The following is a 23188-nucleotide window of genomic DNA, read 5'->3' as shown; positions in this document are numbered from 1 at the left end:
TGGACAATCATCTTTCGCAAACTTTAGACGATACTTCTAGTTTCAAGGCATTTACTTAACGACAAGTTCATTCAAAGATAACAAAGTTCATTTTTGTGAAGAAAATATAATCGCCATTTTTTACGCCCGAAAGACTCTAAATCAAATACGCAAGTTTTGTGATGTTCTCGCCACTGACTTTTATAGCTGTAGCTTTAAAATGCCGCACTTGATGCCGTGGCTTAGAATTACCTTTGTGAAAGTTTAAAATAAGAAGGCAAAAATCATGTGAGGTGAATTTCATCATGGTTAACTTAACAGCTAGTTTATTGATAGATAGATTTTATTTTGGTCGCCATATAACTACGTTAGAAGTGCCATCTTTCTTCAAATGGTTTGAACCTAGGTTTGTTATTTATGTTGATTTATTTAAGGATCATCCAGATTGTTATATATTTACAAAATTATTTAAATTTGTCCGACGTTTCGGTTTGCTATTCGGTAGCCATTTTAAAGACATTGAAAAATTAATTTTGTAATTATCTAACAAGCCGGAAGATCCTTCGATAAATCAACAGCGCCATCTTTATAATCCCGGCTGAGGACTCGGGCCACCTACTGTAAGGATTTTCCTGTCATGTCGCGGAATTGCTCGAATTACACGCGTGAGTGTCACTATTGCCATCTGCCGTATGAAATGATTAGTATACTGTTATGTCACATGTGACTTGCAATGTTTGAATTACTGTATGGTATTTGGCAACTGTTAAATAATATAATAGGCGAATATAACCAAATCCTGACTCGAGTGGCCCGAAAGAACGCCTCATAGGCATATCTTGTCACAGAAAACATTTGCATAAAGACTACAATCGGATGGTCTTGTATTTCTTTTCCAGTTCCAAGCCCACCCAAGGATTTGACTATTACTATGTCATCAGAGGTGTCAAGTGTGAACCTTGGTTGGAACATTCCAGACGAGAGTAATGGTAAATTAATCTACTACAAGATATGTTGGCGTCCTGTTGTCGATGATCTTCAGTATAAATGGACTTGTAAACGAAAACGAGCGCACTTTTTGAGTTATAGAATTTCCAATCTAAACACATCCTTCACTTACTCCGTGAGGATACTTGCAATAAATTCTGCCGGTGAAGGTGCTTTCTCGAAAAGCATTAAATTTCCCGGAGGTAATTGTTTTTGTTTTATGAAAGATGGATGATAGCAGTAGCGTAAATCTGTATGATGTGTGATGATACCGTAGGATTTAAGAATACACACTTGGATGACATGAGGATCGGTTGAGATTAGGGAAGCTGTATGATGTGTGATGATACCGTAGGATTTAAGAATACACACTTGGATGACATGAGGATAGGTTGAGATTAGGGAATCTGTATGATGTGTGATGATACCGTAGGATTTAAGAATACACACTTGGATAACATGATGATAGGATGAGATTAGGGAATATACATGAAAGATGGATGATAGCAGAAGCGTACATCTGTATGATGTGTGATGATAACGTAGGATTTAAGAATACACACTTGGATAACATGATGATAGGTTGAGATTAGGGAATATACGTTTGTTCCAGATGAAAAATTTTGTGATTTCTTGAAATTCGATGAAGCCGAAGAATCTTTTTGTTATTTACTTACATTCTGTTTCTCTTATATTTAGATACATCTATAAGATTTAGGAACATTTCTACAACAGGTAGGTAATGTTGAATTTAGACGGTAGCTTCAGTCACAACACTCCATATGGAATGTTCTAATGTTCTTGAATGAATCGTCGCTTTCCTTTGTTGCCTTCAAGAATGCTGGTCGTACAACCGTTTTGTAAATCTTTCATTCCATTCTTGACAATATTTTATCACACAACATTCCTCACACTTTTCTTTATCTTCTCCATCCAACATCACCTTTTTTCCGCATTTCTTAATTACTACAGTCATTTCTCTTCCTGGAACATGTTTATTAAAGTCAACACCTATCGCTGCTCTTACTTCCACGATTACTCTGCAATACTTTGTCGGCTCACTTCAGAATTTCACCTTATCTACTAATTTCCATCCTTTCTGTGGAACATTACCATAAACAACATTGAAAATCTTCTATTTCTGGTTTTGAAAACGTCACACTCTCTGACGTTTTTTTGAATAAAGTAAATGGTTTTAACCCTGCAGTTCGTTCACGTCAGTAAAGTCCAGAGAAGGCTGTTGTTTTTAATGTTGACTGTCGTTTTGACAACCTTAGCGATAGTCATCTTTTAATTGTATCATCTTCTGTACATCACATACATGAAGGATCAACTAACATTCTTTTCAATTATTTACAATTTATTATTTTTTATAGTTCCGCCAGATAAAAAAGAAAAGATAGAAGGTTTGCTACGTTTTCAATTAAAATGTTTTATCTAGTAAAGAGCTGTTGTTGTTTCATCGATGTAGATGGCAACGTTTTTATGAACAATGCATGGAAATATGTAGAATAATTTAACTTCGCTGAAGAGATTATAAAAGTCATTTTGTTCTTTCCCGCTTCAGGAAGTTTTCATTCTCGGACTATTTAACGCGATGTTAATTTCCTTTCCCCAATTCATTTCAAGCATTGCTGTTTTATGTGAAGAAAGCGTTTCGAATTGTGATACTTCATTTTAGCAAGCAACAAAGGTGCTCTGAGTGAAAGTGAGATGACGTTGTGGATAGTAATTGGTGTCATTGCAGCGATAACGATTGCTGCCATAGTTGTTATTAGCGTTATTTTGTGCAAGAAAAAATCACACAGCAGTCCTGCATTCAAAAGGTTTGTGGCAATTGTAACCGTTATCTTATGTACGTGGTGTTAGAACGTTAAAATCTTCGTTGGTATTTTACTTTGAAGGAAGCACGGGGCCGAGTCTTATAAAGCTGTTGCTAATGGTAACAGCCATAGTAAAAAAAGGAGCAATAAGGAGGATTATTGGATTAAACAGGATCAGTTGGAGTTGGAGCCTTGTGTGAAAAGTGACGAAACTGTTTCGTCTACCATACCTAGGTAATTGTGTTTAAAAGCATCAAGATGTTTGTCGTATTCAAGTTTTTATTAACAAACCGAGTAGACCTTTGAGAGAACTCGAGAGCAGATCATTGCAAGCCCGAGACCGAAGTTCAAGAGTTTTCAGTAATGTCGCCTCGGTTTGCATAAGCCTTTTGCAACACACAGTAAACATCTTGTGTTTCTTTTGTAAAACAAACATAATGCAAAACAGACAAATTGTAAACAAATGTTTTATTACTTGTTCATGATAGATTGACGTTAAGTTTTTACAGGCTAATGGAAGCTTAGCTATAGACCAATCAGCGCTCGCATTTTTTTGTTGTCACAAAATTACTCAACTATTTCTACAACTATTTTTGCTATACAGAAATGCGGACGAAATGAAACCTTTAGATACTCCTTTACAATCGAGAAAAGATCAAAGCATTCTTGAACAAGAAAACGAAAAAAACACAGAACTAAAAGGTCAGTTACAGTTACCCAAAAGAAATGACTGACAGTGTTAGATAAATCATGTTAGGATAGTGTTGGGTAGATGATATATGGATAATGTAATGTATATCATGTTAGGATAGTGTTGGTAGATGATATATAGACAGTGTTAAGGTAGATCATGTTAGGACAGTGTTGGGTAGATGATATGTAGAGTGTAAGGTAGATCATGTTAGAATAGTGTTGGTAGATGATATATAGACAGTGTAAGGTAGATCATGTTAGGACAGTGTTGGGTAGATGATATGTAGACAGTGTAAGGTAGATCATGTTAGGACAGTGTTGGGTAGATGATATAGACAGTGTAAGGTAGATCATGTTAGGACAGTGTTGGATAGATGATATATAGGCAGTGTAAGGTAGATCATGTTAGGACAGTGTTGGGTAGATGATATATAGACAGAGTAAGGTAGATCATGTTAGGACAGTGTTGGGTAGATGATATATAGACAGAGTAAGGTAGATCATGTTAGGACAGTGTTGGGTAGATGATATATAGACAGTGTAAGGTAGATCATGTTAGGACAGTGTTGGGTAGATGATATATAGACAGTGTAGATCATGTTAGGACAGTGTTATATAGATGACAGTGTAGATGATATGGACATTGGACAGTGTTGGATAGATGATATGTAGACAGTGTAAGGTAGATCATTTTAGGACAGTGTTGGATAGATGATATGTAGACAGTGTAAGGTAGATCATTTTAGGACAGTGTTGGATAGATGATATGTAGACAGTGTAAGGTAGATCATGTTAGAATAGTGTTGAGTCACAAGACTGTGTTGCTAGGTGATGTTTTGATAGTTTTAAGGGGAACATGCAAGGATAGTGTCTGTTCGTTTCAGAACAGTGCATGATTTATGATGTTGGTATAGTTTTGGGAAAAACGAAGATGATTAACTTTTACATATGTTTGATCATTTTTAGAAAAATCTCCCAAATCTTTTCTCGAAAGTCCACCATATCGCCATGGTGAAGATTATCAACCATTGCCCGTCGTTGATCCCCAGGACAACATGACAGTCCGTATGTCTCCATTCACAACAGAGAAACGTTCATCATTTCCATCTCCTCCTGAGGTACACTAATTTCCATGCTTTCCATTCAAGTTTCTTCCTGTTGTACAAAATCATTATACATGTATTATGATCCCGGAATGCCTGTGGGCAATGCAAATGACCTTTATAGAGGGATCTCTGTGCATTTGGTGGTCAAAATGATCCATTGCAAAGGGATCTCCATGTATGTGGGTGATTGAAATGATCCTTTGCAAAGGGATCTTCATGCATGTGTGTGGTCAAAATGATCCATTGCAAAGGGATCTCCGTGTATGTGGGTGGTCAAAATGATCCATTGCAAAGGGATCTTCATGCATGTGTGTGGTCAAAATGATTTATCAAAAAAACAATTCGAAGCATGTGGGCGGTCAAAATGACCTATCAAAGAAGGATATCTATGCATGAGGGATCTCCATGCATGTGGGTGGTCAAAATGATCCATTGCAAAGGGATCTGCATGCATGTGAGTGTTGAAAATGACCCATAGGCGATTTCTTTATGACGTCTTGTGCATGTTAAATACTTTGTCTTTATAGAGTTTGAATGGAAACGAGGGACCATCTAGTGACTACGGCTCTGAAGAAATAGTTTCACCAAAATGCAATGAACCAAGTGTCAGCTATCTCCCAGAGGGTAAAGCGAATGGTGATGTAAGTTTAAGCTAGGTAAAATTATTTTACTACTGTCAAATTTCTACTTATGAACACCTCCCGAAAGCAGAGATCAAGTTGTGAGCCAAAGGGTGTCTTCTTACATGAGGTTCGGCTGTAATGTATAAGTTTTTATCATAAAGATAATGACATTGTTAGCTCTAACTTTTCATGTTATAACCATTGAACTGAATATATAACTGGATGGCTACCTTAATATAAACATGTCTGCGCTTGCTGTAATGTATAAGTTTTTATCATAAAGATAATGACATTGTTAGCTATAACTTTTCATGTTATAACCATTGAACTGAATATATAACTGGATGGCTACCTTTGTATAAACATGTCTGCGCTTGCTGTAATGTATAAGTTTTTATCATAAAGATGATGACATTGTTAGCTCTAACTTTTCATGTTATAACCATTGAACTGATTATATTACTGGATGGTTACCTTAATATAAACATGTCTGCGCTTGCTGTAATGTATAAGATTTTATCATAAAGATGATGAAATTGTTAGCTCTAACTTTTCATGTTATAACCATTGAACTGAATATATAACTGGATGGTTACCTTTGTATAAACATGTCTCTCCTTGCATGAAGCCAAATTTTACCCTCAGACACCAGCTGCGTATGTTGTAATAATGATTCTTAGAGCCGCGTGTCGAGGGTTTGAGACAAGTTGAATTGCTGTTTTGTCGAAGGTAGCTTTCCGCTTACGTCCAATTCAATATTTTTAATTTTAGAAAAGTAGGACTTCTCTACATTCTGATATACCTTTTTTACAGCTGTCATACTACAGTTACGGCGACAGTAATTTAGAGAATCTCGTAAGAGATCTTAACACAATTGTTGCAAAAGAGGATGAAGTTTGATGGAGGATTGACAACGTGTCTCTTGTTGTGTTAATAAGTTGTATGTTCACAAAGTTTGCTGTTAAACGCTCTGCTTACACGCAGGGCTCTTTGTGTTCATCGTTCAAGTAAAATTTTAAAGTGTTAAAGAATGGTATAATATATTCAGATATTATATACGCCTTGTAAATACTTCGTTTTCCAAACTAAAATATCTTTAACTTAGGAAAGATGCTATCTGACAAACGATTGTATTCTATATTTTACCTAAAAACATTCTACAAACAGAATATGCGAATTCAATCACATGATTTCATTTCTTGTCTTTTATGCAATAAAATGTAACTTATATATATGTAATTACACTGCTAGAACATATTACGCTCAAAAATATGAATAATGAACATAGTTTTTAGATGCTTTTGTAATTTAGAAGTTCATGGACAACTGTGTAAACATAAGGTAGACAGGTAGGTAGACACAAATTTAAACCTAAAGGTAGACTTAAAGGTAAACATAAAGGTAGACGTAAAGGTAGACATAAATGTAGACATAAAGGTAGACATAAAGGTAGACATAAAGGTAGACATAAAGGTAGACATAAAGGTAGACATAAAGGTAGACATAAAGGTAGACATAAAGGTAGACATAAAGGTAGACATAAAGGTAGACATAAAGGTAGACATAAAGGTAGACATAAAGGTAGATATAAAGGTAGACACATTGTTAGACCCAAAGGTATACGTAAATGTAGACATAAAGATAGATATTAAGGTAGACACAAAGGTAGTCTTTGTGTGAAAATGTGTAATCGATTACATTGTAATCGTGTAATTCGATTGCACTATAATTCACACACTTTGACAGATTTTCACGTAAGCAATTTTACACATTTTTAAAAATGTGTGAATTCTAGCCTTTTTCAAAATACGTATTCAATAGTAAGCATCTTAATTGACTGAATAAAGATCAAGCCCCATCACCCTTAATGCCACAATACTTTTCTAAGTTTGTTCTTTGAGCAAAATCAGAAAAGTCTTCGGTATAACGTGTAACGTGTAGTCTCGCGCGTGTAATACACGTAAATTGATCTCTAGACACGCGTGACATATTCACCGCCATTTTTTGAAACTTTACGTACTAAACATTAGAAAGAATTTTTTCCGCGATATTCATGGGCTTTGAACTTGTAAAAAATATGACAAAGTTAGCATCTTTAGAAACCTCGATAGTCTGGAGGAAAAGCGACAAAGGCAAACGACAACACTATTCATTAAGGTATGAACGGTATGATAAGTAAAAGTTCAGCACTTCGTCCACAAGTTTTTTGATTTCATTTGGTGAAGCGCGATAGTTAAAGTAGTGTTTACCATGTTTCAAATTCAACTAGCCCTGGGTATTCGAAGCATGTTTAACGATGCTGTATGCATGTAATAAGTTCAAGTTTGCTTGCTATCTGATAATTCTAACGTGCTGAGAAAATAGGACATAAGAGTTCAAATTTGCTGTTGTTTGACAAAAACTTAAACATTCTCTGTTGATAGTTTGTCTTAAACACAAACTATCATGCCTGGTTTTGCAAAGTTTAAAGTTATTTTCTAGTTTCGATGAAAGCATTAATGTTTTTACTGTACAATTAGGTATGTCGGGGATAAATGATGGACACATCCTTGATCATGGCAAGTACATATTTAGCAAGATATTTAAGGCAATGCATGATCATCTATGTATTAATAAAGAAATCTGGTTCACTATCTTCCACTCTCCTACGAAACTTCTGATAGAGTGCATTATTTTCCAATCTTATTTAAAGTCCTTGCAACAGAGAAACTTTCTGCTGTAGCACATGAATTTTATCTTGAAGTCTCAATACTTTCTGTTGAAGACGAATAATTTCTTCTTTTTTTTCATTCATAACAATATCATGTTCTTCATCTTTTTCAACTTCTTGTAAGTTTCTGTTTCCATTGCACCTGTTTTCTTCTGAACACTATTGTATCTTGTGTTTACATCTTGAAAATTATTCATTACTTCTTTGTTATTTTCACTTTGTGTTACAACCAATGCCAATTCACTAATATTTTCACAAGAATTCTTTGATCCTTTTGCCTTCGTGCTTTTGTTCAAACATGTACTTAATGTAAACTCTGAAGGACTTTTCATCATATTCTCGCTGTATCCATTTTGAGTTGTGAATGAGCTATCTGACATGTTCAAGGAAGGTGATGAAGTATTCGTGATGAATTGTCGGAACCTCTGCCATATGTTTCTTCTTACTTTAGACTTTGACTCATTTTTTGTCATATTTGTTAAATTTGTTGTTTGTTTCGTTGTTTGATGTGCCTTCATGTTCTCATACGTATATCCAAGTTGATGTTTGATGAAGCCTGAAAAAAACTACCTGTTGTATGGAAAACATGCCCGCTTTAATTTCCTGTCCATAAAATTATATAAATATTTTATGTGTGCAAAACTACCTCAAAAAAATTAGCAATTTCTTCAGCGATAATTGTCTATTTATATATCCTATACAAAACATCAATATACTATACGTACAAAGAATATTTCTTTTTATTTTAAAACTACGAATTCTGCATTTCATGAATCTGCATTTGCGTTTTTACAACTTTTGCTTGGAATTTCAATATTTTTTGCTGAATTCTCAATATTTCTTTTGAAACTTCCGGAGTTTGTAATTTTACATCGTTTTCGTCATTTTTACTCCATTTAGTGATACCGGATTCCTCCTGCATTCATGGACCACGTCCAACGTTTGTTTGGCAATTTTTATCAGTTTCGCGCTCCTTAAGTTCGTTTTTTCTTCATTTTCCTCGTTTTCAATGCTGTTCGTTTTTTCTTCATTTGCCTCGTTTTCAATGCTGTTCGTTTTTTCTTCGTTTGCCTCGCTGTTTAAACGACGTCGTTTATAAGAATTTTCTCCGTGACATTCAAAATCATTTGCAGTTTCTTCTATATTTTCCTTCACATTATTTAGACAAGTTGTTGTTAAGAATGAATCTTCTTTCCCGTTAATGATGTTTTTTGTCATCTTTTTACGTTTATTTTCAATGTTTAAGTTATTGTTGTATTTTCGTAATCTCTTCGCCCATTCTAAGTGATCCCGCATTTGGAGCGAAGGTCTTATTTCGTTTTCAATACTTGCATTATCTCTTACATCCTCCGCATCATAACGAAGCTCTTTTTTACCAAAATCGCTACTTTCTTCAGTTTTTGTGCGTGCATTGATTTCTCGAGTCGCCAAAAATTCATGCGTTTTTGACACATTTGCACCATTGACATGATTTTTCTTTTTGTTGTGTTTATTATCAAAAGCTGAGTTTGAATGAAACTCATTATTATGCAACCTTTTGTAGGGTTGGTGCCAAGTGTCTTTCTTCTCGTGGTGAAATCTATTTGACGCAAAATCTTTTCGCCATATTTGTGGAGGCTCGCAGCTCATTGCTCTCATTTGAAGGTACGTTTTGTTCCTTTCATGACTACTATTACTATCGTCTATATTGGTAAATACCATAGCAGATTTTGGTCTTCTTCTTCTAAGTCGGTATTTATAAGATTTTCACTCTTGTAATATTTCTCCTCGATCATAACCTTATCCGTGTCAAGTTGCTGTCTTTCCTCATGTTGTTTCTCTGGTTCTTTGGTACCTTGAGAATGATTCGATGATTTTGAATAATCACGACTACTTGATATGGTTGTAAAATTTGTTTCATCGCCCATACCACTGTCCTTTGTGACATAATCATCGACTTGAGCCATGTTATTTTTAGAAAGGTTTATTTGGTTACTTGATTTGCTTTCGGATTTATTTATCGTTTGGCAGTGATTATTTTTCTCGAAAACCTCAAAAGTTTCCCGTGTTTTTCTCACTGTAAACTTTTCGTCATTATTGATCTTTGCACCAAAACTTTCCATTTCTCCATGGGAAGTGCCATAACCTTTCCCTGTTTTGTTTTTTTGCCTTTTTGGAAGTCTTTCTAGTAGTTCGTACTCGTCTACAGTCGGAACTGCTTCGTAGTCCAGTCCTAGGCATGCTCCCCAAGTTCTTAGAATTAAAGGTGAAACGGTTGCCCATATATAGAAAAGGACACATATAAAACTAGATGATAGTTGAATCCAAACCGTCGCCCAATTTTTCACTAGTTTTTTCAAGTCTGCTTGTTCGTCAGGACTGTGCCAATTCGTCACTATCATCATGAGTTGAAGTGACGCCAAAAACATGACAAAATGAAAGGAGGAATAATTGTACTCAACCTTGTCGTCATTGACAAAATTTTCGCCGCCGTTTTCTTCGTGGTAACCCAAAAATGTCTCTTCCTCATCGACCGAATATTTCGTCAGAGAAAATCCTATTTTTTCCAACTTTGACGTGTTCGCGCGAACGTTACACGCGTAAATTAACAGGGCAAACATTAAAATGCATTCAAAAATCGATTGACCGTTGATTCCTGATGCTTCATTATATTGTAAAATAACGTCTCCCATCGGGTTGCACGCGCCGTCAGGCTCACTGCTCAGCGTACACCATGTTAAGTACATTGTGTAAAGAGTCACTATGGAAGACTGTAGAAGACCCGATCTGGGGAAGTTTGTCGGACGCGAGGTAAAATTGAAATAATAGAAGCAAGTGAACAATGGACGATATTAAAGGTTATTATAAACGTGTTTCCACGACACTTTGAAAGATTTGGAACATCTGTGAAGTAAAGATAATAAAAAAGCCATCGTGATGGCTATAGAATACATCGATATTGTTGTGACAGCGCGAAATGTTGACCAAAGCTTGCTACCACCAGAGTCTGTTTCTTCCGTTCCTAAATAACTCCACGAGTTTCCAAAGTCAATGACCAAGAGGATTTGCAACAAAATAAACACAAATCCAGCAACAAGACCCACGTACATGAGTAAAATTCCGAACTCAGCTAGTTGTGGTATATGAAATAATGCGACGAATATTCCAACCAATAGCAATAGTTTTAATAACCAGAATCCGTCGTGAAATTTTAGACGAAAATCATTCTTGGACTTCGTGTTCAACATAAACACTCCAAAAAGTGCATAAAACATTGCCAACGATAGACAAATACGATAAACCGACCGATAACCGACCAAATTGTCGCACATTTCTTTCGTGGTTACCGCTGTACAGAAGTAAGGTATTTTATCCAGAGTGCTGCGCATGTTCGGACTGACAGCTAGGAAACTTAAGACGGTTCCCAGACAAAGATATATCGAAAACAGAAATCGAGAATGCTTGATGATACACGAGGAACACACGAGGTTAAATATGGATGATATGCAGCATGTTAATCCCTCAATAACCTCTGTTAATCCTAATGATGTGATCCAATTTCCCATAGGAACCCATTAATGATATCGTAGTTATTCCGAGCTCATAAACTATAGCTAGTTATTCACGATATTGTATCACAAATCTACCATTTGCATTATCTTTCTTTGCTATTACAGACGTTTCAGTGGACTGACGTATTCTACGTGGGTTTCTCCCTTAGTTTTTTTTTGTCGTAATGATGATTTTCTCGCAGCAAGACAACTGTTAGCTCTCTGTGTTCCGTAGTACGTAGTGGACTGACGTATTCTACGTGGTTTTTTGTCGTAATGATAATTTTCTCGTAGCAAGACAACTGTTAGTTCTCTGTGTTCCGTAGTACGTGGTAGATTGGAGTTTTTAACAAAGTGTTTTATCTTTCTTGGGTTTCACATTGCTGTGGTTTTCAAATGTTTTGATGCTACGATGTCCATTTGTTTTGTCTTTAAAGAATTCAAACACTCTTGACAAAATTCCTTATCTTCCTAAAAATGTAAATCCGTTGAAACAAAAACACAACGATCGCCAATCTTTATTTTCGAGTTGATTTTTACTCCAACTCTTGAGAGACTATCGTTCTCAATTCTGATTTCTGATCATTTCTCTTCGATCGTCAAATTGACCATAGTCATTTTTGGTGTGTGAGCAATGTTGTTCACTCAACCGTTCACTTGCGTCAGAGCAACCTGCACATGTGTAAACTTGGCAGCGAGAGAGTCTTCATGCTCTCGAACAGCACTATGGGATGTTATATTTATTGGGGTATTTGTCACCTTGAATTAGGTATAGCTTTTGAGCTATTTCTATCTGAGAACGAATTGCGGTCGAAGTCTTTGGAAAGTGAAGACACTTCATCCTTAATTCTTCACAAAAACGTAAAGATTTTATTTATTTTCAAAATTAGTTTAATTACAAGTGTTGCGACGCCGTGAAAAATTTACAAAAGTTTGTGTGCTACTAAGTCAACTAAGGCTTCCTTCAGTTTCATCAACAATACAGTCTTTTCTCCAGCTTGTACCAAACTTTTTAGCAACTTGGAATCATCCACAGCCTTTTTGCTCGCTTCCGTTTCATCTCCGGTAGCCCAATGTGTTCTAGGAGATCAGTTAACAGTTTTCTTGCCGTATCGCGTATTTTGTTCTCGTTCTCTGGACTCTCTTCTGATGCTTTGATCACTTGAGTTTTTATCGCTTTCATCCGTTCTATGTAGAGAAAGTGATGGAGAACATAAGAAATATAGTCGTAGAATTGAATGGTAAGCACATTGAACTAAAATACATGGAACGCTACCTGAAGTAAATAATTAAAGCCAAATCTTACATCAGATACGTGTGTCGTGTTTCGGGATTCTCTCGCGGAGTGGAAATTGATCGACTTCACACGCGTGTCTGGTGTAAAATCCGCGTGTCTGGGGTAAAATCACGGCTTCAAAAAATCATCAGGGTTTTGTATTACAGGTAGCGTTCCATGTATTTTAGTTCAGGGGGTTAACATTGTAAACCTGTGTGACTATTCCTAGCGCACATGATTTCTCACTGTAGTTATCCAGAGAAAAACTACTATTGATTTATAACCGTTCCTCATTTTCCTAAGGTAACCAAAAAAAAATTGAGCAAAAGAAACCTTTTATTGTTGATACTTCGATAGCCTTTACAAAAGACATAAGCTCTTTTAGTATTTCCTCCTTTCGTTTGTTCTCAACTCGCATTTCTTCCATTAGATCACCAGCTAGCTCCTCGGCTATGTTGTCACGCTTAGCCAGTGATAGGCCTTTGGTTTCAGTCAGAGAAATAGCGTAATCTTTTAAGTGATCAAGACCTGTATTGAAGATATTATGTCAACTAATGTAGTGTTGAGATTTTTTCAGCCAACCTTAAAAACTCCACTAGGATGTATAGAAAGCAAGTTTCAGACGTGATTTATGTGCAATACCGTCATGCAACAAGAAAATACGTATATGTCTAGGTATGTTCACCTTTCTTCAAGTCTTCTTCGGTGCCAACTGGTCTTCGTTGGTTGAGAGGGATGGCGTCTTTGAGAACATTAACTAACTTCAAGATTAAGAAAATAAAGAATTAAAACTGAATTGAAAAATTAAAACTGATCTTACAGTTTATGTTCACTCACTTCCTTTTCCTTGATGGCGTTTTCCAGTATGTCGTTTGATGATGATATTCCGACATTTTGAATACCTAGGTGTTTGTTGCATTTCGTCAATGATCACGTGTTGTTGGGATGATCAAAATTGCCTCGTACTTTGTGAACGGACAACGCATTCCCCGAAAGTGTTTATTTATATTTTACTTACTGCTGTTTAGAGCGTTGTCAATCGTCATTTGAATTTTCTTGTTGTCATAGAGATCATTTTGTCCTCTTGAACTTGCTTCGATTTTATTAGGAGCTGACGCAATCACTTTAATAAGTGGACCAATGATAGACGGGGCTGATTGATGGTCTGTCACAACGGGTGAATTCAATGTCGTTCTATTTATCTGCTGTGTTGTCTGTGTGCTAAGGCTATTTTGTGATAATGGTAAACCGGGTTTAGTCAATACATTCATTGCTGCATTGTTGTTTTGGGGAAAAGCTTCTGTACTATTTGCATGTGTAAAAGTGGCTGTAGGTGGAGTTTGAAAATTTGTTGAACGTGCGTCATTTAATATACAGAAGATGTTTACTGTGTTTGCACAAGCTAAGGCAAACACTGCTATAGACCAATCACTGCATGCAAACACAGCTATAGACCAATCACTGCATGCAAACACAGCTATAGACCAATCACTCATGCAAACACAGCTATAGACCAATCACAAACACAGCTATAGACCAATCACTGCATGCAAACACAGCTATAGACCAATCACTGCATGCAAACACAGCTATAGACCAATCACCGCATGCAAACACAGCTATAGACCAATCACCTCATGCAAACACAGCTATAGACCAATCACCGCATGCAAACACAGCTATAGACCAATCACTCATGCAAACACAGCTATAGACCAATCACATGCAAACACAGCTATAGACCAATCACTGCATGCAAACACAGCTATAGACCAATCACTGCATGCAAACACAGCTATAGACCAATCACCTCATGCAAACACAGCTATAGACCAATCACCTCATGCAAACACAGCTATAGACCAATCACCGCATGCAAACACAGCTATAGACCAATCACAAACACAGCTATAGACCAATCACCGCAGGCAAACACAGCTATAGACCAATCACCGCACGCATTTTATTGTATTAATTTTATAATCTCTGTTGATCCATTCTTAAAAGACTATCTCTATCTGATGGTGACGTAATGATATCTGCTCACAGGGGGGCGATGTTGACATTTTCACTGAATGGTGACGATTTCATCTTTTCAGTTTTTAGCATGCTTACCTAACTGTGTCGTGTTTTTTATCGGCAGCTTCATCTGTATTCATGTCTTGTAACGCAAGCGTCTACACGATAAATAAGTTTTCATTAATATGGTTGATTAATTCTGTAATATTTTTGCCGCTTACATCGTTCATATTGCCGTTGTCTTCTCTTGAATTATTTACTTCCGTTTTTTCCACGTCATCATTGTCAACATTGTTGTTGTCATCCTCTTCATCATACACGTCATTATTGACGTCATCGAGATCGTCATGGCCATCTGTGTGTTTACGAACAGAGTCGTCTTTATTTATCGTTGCATCTATGGGCATTTCAAGTTCTTCATCTTTCACCAAACCATTACTTTTTTTCGAGGCGTTCTCTGTATCAGCTACAATATAGAAAAATGAAGTTCTTTAACAGCTGAGTCGTGGACGTCAGCGTTTGGAGGTCCGCGCTGTTTGTGGTCAGCATGCTCAGTTACGCTGGCTATGTATGTATAATAAGGTTATGCAATGAAGGCAGGCCAGCTGATACGGCTAGAGTCAAAGTGTTCATTAGAAGTAATAATAAAATATACGTCATGACGCTCCGTTATTGCATCACTCAGACAGCTGTCACGTCAAAGTGTTCATTAGAAGTAATAATAAAATCTACGTCATGACGCTCCGTTATTGCATCACTCAGACAGCTGTCACGTCAAAGTGTTCATTAGAAGTAATAATAAAATATACGTCATGACGCTCCGTTATTACATCACTCAGACAGCTGTCACGTCAAAGTGTTCATTAGAAGTAATAATAAAATATACGTCATGACGCTCCGTTATTACATCACTCAGACAGCTGTCACGTCAAAGTGTTCATTAGAAGTAATAATAAAATATACGTCATGACGCTCCGTTATTGCATCACTCAGACAGCTGTCACACTGAGCCAAAGGTCTTCTCGGTTTGCATAAGCCTGTGCAAACACAGTAAACATCTTTTATTTTTTAAATGATGATTTAATGTAAGACAAACCTTGTTGTTGTTCTCTACCATTTAAGTTTAGGGTATCTTTATTTTCGTGTTGTTCTTTATCATTTGAGTTTAGGTTATCTTCATTTTCGTGTTGTTCTTTATCATTTAAGTTTAGGTTATCTTCATTTTCGTGTTGTTCTTTATCATTTGAGTTTAGGTTATCTTCATTTTCGTGTTGTTCTTTATCATTTGAGTTTAGGTTATCTTGATTTTCGTGTTGTTCTCTACCATTTAAGTTTAGGGTATCTTTATTTTCGTGTTGTTCTTTATCATTTGAGTTTAGGGTATCTTCATTTTCGTGTTGTTCTTTATCATTTGAGTTTAGGTTATCTTGATTTTCGTGTTGTTCTCTACCATTTAAGGTTAGGGTATCTTTATTTTCGTGTTGTTCTTTCTTATTTGAGTTTAGGTTATCTTGATTTTCGTGTTGTTCTCTACCATTTACGTTTAGGGTATCTTTATTTTCGTGTTGTTCTTTATCATTTGAGTGTAGGTTATCTTGATTTTCGTGTTGTTCTCTACCATTTAAGTTTAGGGAATCTTTATTTTCGTGTTGTTTTCTATCATTTGAGTTTCGATGATTTCTATTTTCGTGTTGTTTTTTATCATTTGAGTTTAGGTTATCTTGATTTTCGTCTTGTTCTCTATCACTTGAGTTAAGGTAATCGTTATTTTCGTTTACCGCCGTCTGCAATGTTTTTGTCAAAAAACGTTGAATCCATGGTTCTTTAATGTCCGTGAACAAGTTTTCATAAATCTCATCTTCATTTTCGTTTCTTCGTTTGTCTGAACAAAATTCACAGAAAAGAATTATTGGATTTTCAATGCAAAGAAATAGAAGCTTAAGATATGAAAAAAGGTACGCAGAGCGTACATGTGTGTAGCGTCAACGAAGAGTAATGGACGTTTCCAGTCACTTGGAAAACTTGCGTTTGTATGACATCTTGTGTTATTTGGATTAGACTAATGTCAGTGAAACAGATGTGGGTTATTGACCTCCTTTAGTCCTAGCATAAGAATTATCGTTTCTAGATAAGTTTCCGTTGGTATTTCTTTATTGAAAGTGGTTAACAGTACATTATGTAAGTTCTTTGTTTATTTGTACATCCAGTTCGAACATAGAGATCAATAATATGGATGGAAGCATGTCGGCTGGCCGATTTCTACCTTTTTTTTTCAGTATGAAATAGTTGTTAGCCTGCGTACAGGGTGCTCACAAATATGACGCAATCCAAAGTAAGGGTCTGCAAAAGTGCCTAAAGATCTACAATCATTTCATACCTGGTAACTCAGATCGACGGTGAATGAAGGATCCGGTTTGTCCTATAAAGCCGTTTGGGTTATTTTTACGCGTGGTCCTTGATCTAAGTGTGTTGTGTTGTATACCTAAGTAAAGTCGTGTTGTGTTATACCTAAGTAAAGTCGTGTTGTGTTATACCTAAGTAAAGTCGTGTTGTGTTATACCTAAGTAAAGTCGTGTTATGTTATACCTAAGTAAAGTCGTGTTGTGTTATACCTAAGTAAAGTCGTGTTGTGTTGTACCTAAGTAAAGTCGTGTTGTGTTATACCTAAGTAAAGTCGTGTTGTGTTATACCTTAGTAAAGTCGTGTTTTTGTAACACGACCGGCTTTTCTAAAGCTGTGATCTAAACCTTGGTTGGAATTCTACTGAATCTTAATAAGTGGTTTTTCTGTTTATTTTTATTTTACTAACCGTTTTTTGCGTCTTTGTGTGGTATGACTTTTCTTTTTCTTGAGTTTTGTCTGTCTTGATTTACATCAGTCAAACTTTCTATTTGGCGTAAATAAGGAGACTCCTGTCCATTCCAAGCATTAGATTGATAATCCTGTAGCTGATCTTGTAAGGATTGTCCGCTCACTTGTGGGTTGTTTGCCATGCTGCTTAGCAACGAGTTGTACTCGTTATTTCCATTCCTGTATGATATCAAAACAGTCACGTTGAAGGTGTATTTTTGTTAAATGAGGAAGAGCTAGTTACCTGTACTGTGTTCCTATACATCCTTACAGTATCATTACTGTGTTCCTATACATCCTTACAGTATCATTACTGTGTTCCTATACATCCTTACAGTATCGTTACTGTGTTCCTATACATCCTTACAGTATCGTTACTGTGTTCCTATACATCCTTACAGTATCATTACTGTGTTCATATACATCTTTACAGTATCGTTACTGTGTTCCTATACATCCCTACAGAATAGTTACTATGCTAATATAAATAAAAATATTTACATGTTGTTTTCATTCCATACTCCTTCATTTGCGTGAGAACTATCTTGTTGGTAGAAATTGTTTTGTTCACCAGGAAATTTTATATTTGGTTCAATATCGTCATAATTTGGGCTCGCACCAAGTGATGGATCGTTTTGTGATGGATTTGTCCAAAGGTTGCTCACTATAAATATATTGATGGCAAAGATTTGAGCCCAGATCGGTTTGAACAGGCTAACGCAAACACAGCTATAGACCAATCACCGCATGCAAACACAGCTATAGACCAATCACTGCATGCAAACACAGCTATAGACCAATCACCTCATGCAAACACAGCTATAGACCAATCACCGCATGCAAACACAGCTATAGACCAATCACTGCATGCAAACACAGCTATAGACCAATCACTGCATGCAAACACAGCTATAGACCAATCACCGCATGCAAACACAGCTATAGACCAATCACCGCTTGCAAACACAGCTATAGACCAATCACCGCATGCAAACACAGCTATAGACCAATCACCGCATGCAAACACAGCTATAGACCAATCACCGCATGCAAACACAGCTATAGACCAATCACCGCATGCAAACACAGCTATAGACCAATCACCGCATGCAAACACAGCTATAGACCAATCACCGCATGCAAACACAGCTATAGACCAATCACCGCACGCGGTTTATTGTTTGTATTTTACAGTGCAATGCGTACCTTGCTTTGTGTAATCACTATCCTGTGTTTCACCATCATTAAATATGTATGAATTATCAAGAATTTTCTCATTCCCATCACCAATTGTTCCATATAGGTCTTCATTCCCATCAACCTGATTATAATTCCCTATAAGAGATCCATCCATGTTCTCTCCAATTCTATCTGGTTGATTAACATCATAATTGCTATCATCGTTAACGTCTAAAGTTTTTGAGTTGGAAATGTTTTCTATATCCTTTTCATTCATGGTGTTGTCAGCGGGCGCCTTCTTGCCTTCTGTATTGCTCTCTTCGTGTTGTAAATTTTCGTTCTCTTTCTGCTCGCTAGTGTGTGCAGAACCTTGATTAAAACGTTCGTTTTTCAGCAACTTATCGTTGTCAACTTTATTTTGGTGTTTTTCGTTTCCCGAGGCCTTCGAGTTGCCATAATTCTTGCTGTTTGTCACCAAAATTTTATTTCCTTTATCATGGATAAAAAGTTGAGAATCTTCCGATTTCAAACTTTGAGAAGAACCGTTGAAAGGCTTTCCTTCTTTATTTTCTGATACAATTTTTGTAGTGTTTCGATGTTCTCCAAGACCTTTTGTTATGGAGCCATTATATTCTGATCCAGTGCCTTTGCCGTTCATTTTGCCTCCTACTTTATTATTCGATTTTCCTTTCGTGTTTTCTTGAGGCACGAAATGATCTTGATTGATTTTTGCCGGCTTATTTGCTTGACTATCTGGAAATAGCTTGGAGTTTCTTGTGCGATTTTTGTGAGAATTCTTATTTGAAACATCCGTCGTAGATTTGAACTCCTTATCATCATTTACGTTTTGACTTGTTTGTTCAGATCTCCATAGAGGAGCGCCATTGGACACAGCCACCGAACTGTCATCGTTACGTTGTTCGTACGGATCAATGTTATTCCCTGTCGCTTCATCTTCGGATCTATCGATTTTTTGATCTTGTGTTACTTTCTCCATTTCGCGATTATCTTTTAAAGCATCTTTTGGTTGGCTTGGTGTCATTGTCCCTGATTGTTTAGACGTGCCAACAGCGTCTACTGTTTTCCAAATTTTCTTATTTTCTTCATTTACATCACCTTCTCCTGTGACAGGTGTCACTTTTTCATGTTCATAAAATGGTTTGTTTTCCGAAGAATTCCGTGATTTTCGGTTTGAGCCTGTCCATCCAGAATTATCTTTGTTTCGGTTGAATTCATCCAAGTTTTGTACATTTTTGTTGGAGTATTCCAAATTTGTCTCGGGTACGTAAGATTCATCTGGATATGATTGAGTTAAACTTGATGCTGCTGCATTTTTTGTGCTCGATTCTTTTGTATCTGACGCTTTACTATCGGATTCATTTGTGTCTGGTTCATCGAAGTTTTCCTCATTTATCGTTTCTTCGTGTACAGGCTGTTTTTCAGAAGTTGGTTCATCATAATTGGAGTTATTTGATGATTTTTCATCTTGGCCAAATTTATGGAAATTGTGATTATCATCTGTCTTTGTGTGACCAGGTTTAGACACCATTGTATTTGTCAACATGTCATTGCTTTCCTCTTTCATTTCATTCAACCTCCAATTGTTTTCGTTTATTGGATGGTTTTGTCCATTGAATCATTCTCATTCATTGGATAATTTTTGTCCATTGAATCATCCTCGTTTATTGGGTAGTTTTTGTCCATTGAATCATCCTCGTTTATTGGATAATTTTTGTCCATTGAATCATTCTCATTCATTGGATAATTTTTGTCCATTGAATCATCCTCGTTTATTGGATGGTTTTTGTCCATTGAATCATTCTCGTTTATTGGATGGTTTTGTCCATTGAATCGTTCTCGTTTATTGGATAATTTTTGTCCATTGAATCATTCTCATTCATTGGATAATTTTGTCCATTGAATCATCCTCGTTTATTGGATGGTTTTGTCCATTGAATCATTCTCGTTTATTGGATGGTTTTTGTCCATTGAATCATTCTCGTTTATTGGATGGTTTTGTCCATTGAATCATTCTCGTTTATTGGATAATTTTTGTCCATTGAATCATTCTCGTTTATTGGATGGTTTTTGTCCATTGAATCATTCTCGTTTATTGGATGGTTTTGTCCATTGAATCATTCTCGTTTATTGGATGGTTTTGTCCATTGAATCATTCTCGTTTATTGGATGGTTCTTGTCCATTGAATCATTCTCGTTTATTGGATGGTTCTTGTCCATTGAATCATTCTCGTTTATTGGATGGTTCTTGTCCATTGAATCATTCTCATTTATTGGATGGTTCTTGTTCATTATCTCATTCTCGTTTATTGGATATTGTTTGTTCATTAAATCATTTTCGCTCACCGAGCCATTCGATAAGCCTTTGGCATTTTTATCATTCATTGTATAGGTATTTCCCATACCAGCTCTCATGTCGTCAAAATTTCCTGTTCTATCTACGGTCTTCTCCTTCACTTCATAACTTTCATCATTATCCTCAAGAGATTTATGTTGCTTCTGTGAAAACAATGCTGCATCGTGCGCCAAAAAATCCTCGTAGCTATCGGCTTTTATGGAGCTTTTCTTTTGTGCCGTTGTTATTTTTGACTTAACATTTGCTTCCTTCATTTTTGTGGTTGATTTATACGTGGAATTACGTGATGGGGATATCTTTGAAGTCGATTTATCAATTGATGATTTTTCATCTCTTTCTTTCCTTGTCTTGTTTTCAGTGTTTTTCATCTTATGTTGTTTTCCTGAAGAAGTTGCCTTGTTTGTTGAACCTATTTCATTCAAAACAGTCGATTTCTCATTCTTAGCTCGACTTATCACGTCTTTCTTGCTTATTTCTGATTGGCTTTCTCTGGATTTGACATCGCTGGTTGCTATGACATCGGCCAATGGTACGCTGTCCTCCTGCTCATCACGTTTATTGATCGTTTTCACGTTCTTCCCAAAATGCATCATGTCTATGAGAATATTAAAGCATGATTTGATGACAGCAGTATTTTCTATCATAAAACATTCAGTTCCTAGAGAATACCGTTTGTATTTTTATTACTTTTCTTCATGTTTTTCCAATCTTTCCTTTTTACTTTCGATGGCTTCTCATCGTCTAAATCTATAAATATCTTACGCTTTTGAGGGTAAAATGGCACGAGCAAAACTTACTACTAAATTCAACATGGTTAGATATTACTGTCTACCAGCTGCATTGCCAACTTGATAATTGGGTGGGGGGGGGGGCTGTGTTCATATATGCATGGTATGTACGTTTGTAACTAGTGTACATATATGAACACCCACCCACCCCAATCATCGATGCTAGCTACGCCATTGCTGTCTACTAACCCACTGTCTCTGATCGTCTTTTCCGATCGCCATCGAGTACAGCATCGACAATGGCCGAAATGATGGTACGGACTGATTTTTAAAATGAAAAAAATTTGATTCATATTTAGTATCGAGCGTGAAATATGGAGTTTGTTCAGTCGTAATTTTGTATGTTCAAGCTACAAACAATAACCGCATTTGATATGAACTCGTCATTTGTAAAGCGTGCAAAATACTTTCTTTTTTTGTTTCTTACCTTCTTTGTTAGCTCTATGTCGTGCTGTTGTGCCATCGCGCATTTCTGTAGTACAACAGAAGGGCATTATTAATGTAGAAATTGTTTTAACGGCATTTCTAATGGGAGATATTATGATATAGTGCATCATGATTTTAAGTAATCATGATCTCTTTTGTGGAGATAACGTTTGATAGCTCAATACATTCGATGCATTTCAACGAGAAACTGTGCAATGGCGTAGCCAACCAGCAAGTTGTGGTCGTGCTATTTAAATTTTAGATCATGAACATTATTCATTTCTTTAGAAATCTGTTCATTTTACAGTGAGTGAACACGGATAGAATATATGAGTGGAATAGACGTACTTGCCATCTCTTCAAATCGAAGACAAATTCGAAACATTGTTCAACAACGATGTGTAATCTAGCATTAGCTATGACTGTGATATCTTTCGTGATTTTTACCTTGTATCGGCCATCCTTGGATGAAGGTTAAAACCCCCAGGAGCATGGTGATGGTTGCAATCCTCATTATGTCATGTTTTTTGGAATATTTCCAGTTTCAATTATGATACAATGTGCAATAAGACACTTTTATTGAGTAGATTCAAATTTTATAGTCTAGTATAGTACGTCGTAGCTGATCGCTGTTTGCTGGTACCTGTATGTTCGGATTTTTTCATATGACGTAGTGGCTTTGAAGTTATTGCAAGTTTTTTGCTTTAAGTTGTAGAGTATCGTGGTTCTGAGCCTTTGCATATTTTGTATTTCCTCATTATATGCTGTGTTTGTATGTATTTCTAAACTGCCTTACATTTCAGTGCTTTTATGTCTTTTTGCTAA

At 36.2% G+C, this 23188-nt stretch overlaps 5 protein-coding genes across 7 annotated transcripts in view; 2 read left to right on the top strand and 3 right to left on the bottom strand.

Annotated features, from left to right (window-relative positions):
- The first annotated feature begins 1287 nt into the window (after positions 1 to 1287).
- On the top strand, positions 1288 to 6498 carry LOC124451877. Its single transcript, XM_047002470.1, has 8 exons — positions 1288 to 1357; positions 2370 to 2372; positions 2648 to 2792; positions 2871 to 3023; positions 3394 to 3491; positions 4449 to 4600; positions 5116 to 5229; positions 6025 to 6498. Exons 1-8 carry the CDS (start codon positions 1300 to 1302, stop codon positions 6109 to 6111), a joined length of 810 nt encoding a protein of 269 aa, XP_046858426.1. The 5' UTR covers positions 1288 to 1299; the 3' UTR covers positions 6112 to 6498.
- A 733-nt stretch (positions 6499 to 7231) lies between these two features.
- The window catches only part of LOC124451873 (polyunsaturated fatty acid 5-lipoxygenase-like), a 29388-nt gene continuing 13431 nt past the window's right edge, over positions 7232 to 23188 (top strand). Inside the window, exons 1-2 of one of the 2 annotated variants that reach the window (XM_047002464.1) lie at positions 7232 to 7368; positions 9465 to 9565. The gene's annotated coding sequence lies outside the window, so the exon portion shown is untranslated. Of the gene's footprint in view, positions 7369 to 9464; positions 9566 to 23067; positions 23136 to 23188 lie in introns of those variants that run through there. The other variant, XM_047002463.1, reaches the window with a different exon arrangement.
- On the bottom strand, positions 9298 to 11713 carry LOC124451874 (probable serine incorporator). Its single transcript, XM_047002465.1, is given in 3 exon segments — positions 9298 to 10688; positions 10691 to 10827; positions 10829 to 11713. Coding segments are annotated over 3 exon segments (1860 nt in total). The 5' UTR covers positions 11467 to 11713; the 3' UTR covers positions 9298 to 9603.
- On the bottom strand, positions 12299 to 20693 carry LOC124451871 (putative uncharacterized protein DDB_G0282133). The gene is made up of 11 exons (XM_047002462.1): positions 18803 to 20693; positions 18098 to 18260; positions 17556 to 17776; positions 15843 to 16628; positions 14968 to 15212; positions 14843 to 14904; positions 13746 to 13954; positions 13565 to 13629; positions 13413 to 13488; positions 13061 to 13255; positions 12299 to 12639 (listed from the first exon to the last, which is right to left on the bottom strand). The coding sequence occupies exons 1-11, from the start codon at positions 20358 to 20360 to the stop codon at positions 12464 to 12466; spliced, it is 3756 nt and encodes a 1251-aa protein (XP_046858418.1). The 5' UTR covers positions 20361 to 20693; the 3' UTR covers positions 12299 to 12463.
- Positions 20693 to 23147, bottom strand: LOC124451876 (component of gems protein 5-like). 2 transcript variants are annotated; one of them, XM_047002469.1, is made up of 5 exons: positions 22811 to 23147; positions 22365 to 22409; positions 22127 to 22198; positions 21837 to 21896; positions 20693 to 21744 (listed from the first exon to the last, which is right to left on the bottom strand). In XM_047002469.1, exons 1-5 carry the CDS (start codon positions 22875 to 22877, stop codon positions 20921 to 20923), a joined length of 1068 nt encoding a protein of 355 aa, XP_046858425.1. In that variant the 5' UTR covers positions 22878 to 23147; the 3' UTR covers positions 20693 to 20920. The 2 variants fall into 2 exon arrangements, with proteins under 2 accessions (XP_046858425.1, XP_046858424.1); XM_047002468.1 differs by having other exon boundaries at positions 21819 to 21896; positions 22811 to 23145.

The sequence above is a fragment of the Xenia sp. Carnegie-2017 genome, unplaced genomic scaffold (genome assembly GCF_021976095.1).
Source record: "Xenia sp. Carnegie-2017 unplaced genomic scaffold, XeniaSp_v1 HiC_scaffold_24, whole genome shotgun sequence".
In the NCBI taxonomy this organism is placed as follows: domain Eukaryota; kingdom Metazoa; phylum Cnidaria; class Anthozoa; order Malacalcyonacea; family Xeniidae; genus Xenia; species Xenia sp. Carnegie-2017.
The sequence above is the reverse complement of the archived record's forward strand: the minus strand, read 5'-3'. Positions and strand labels throughout refer to the sequence as shown.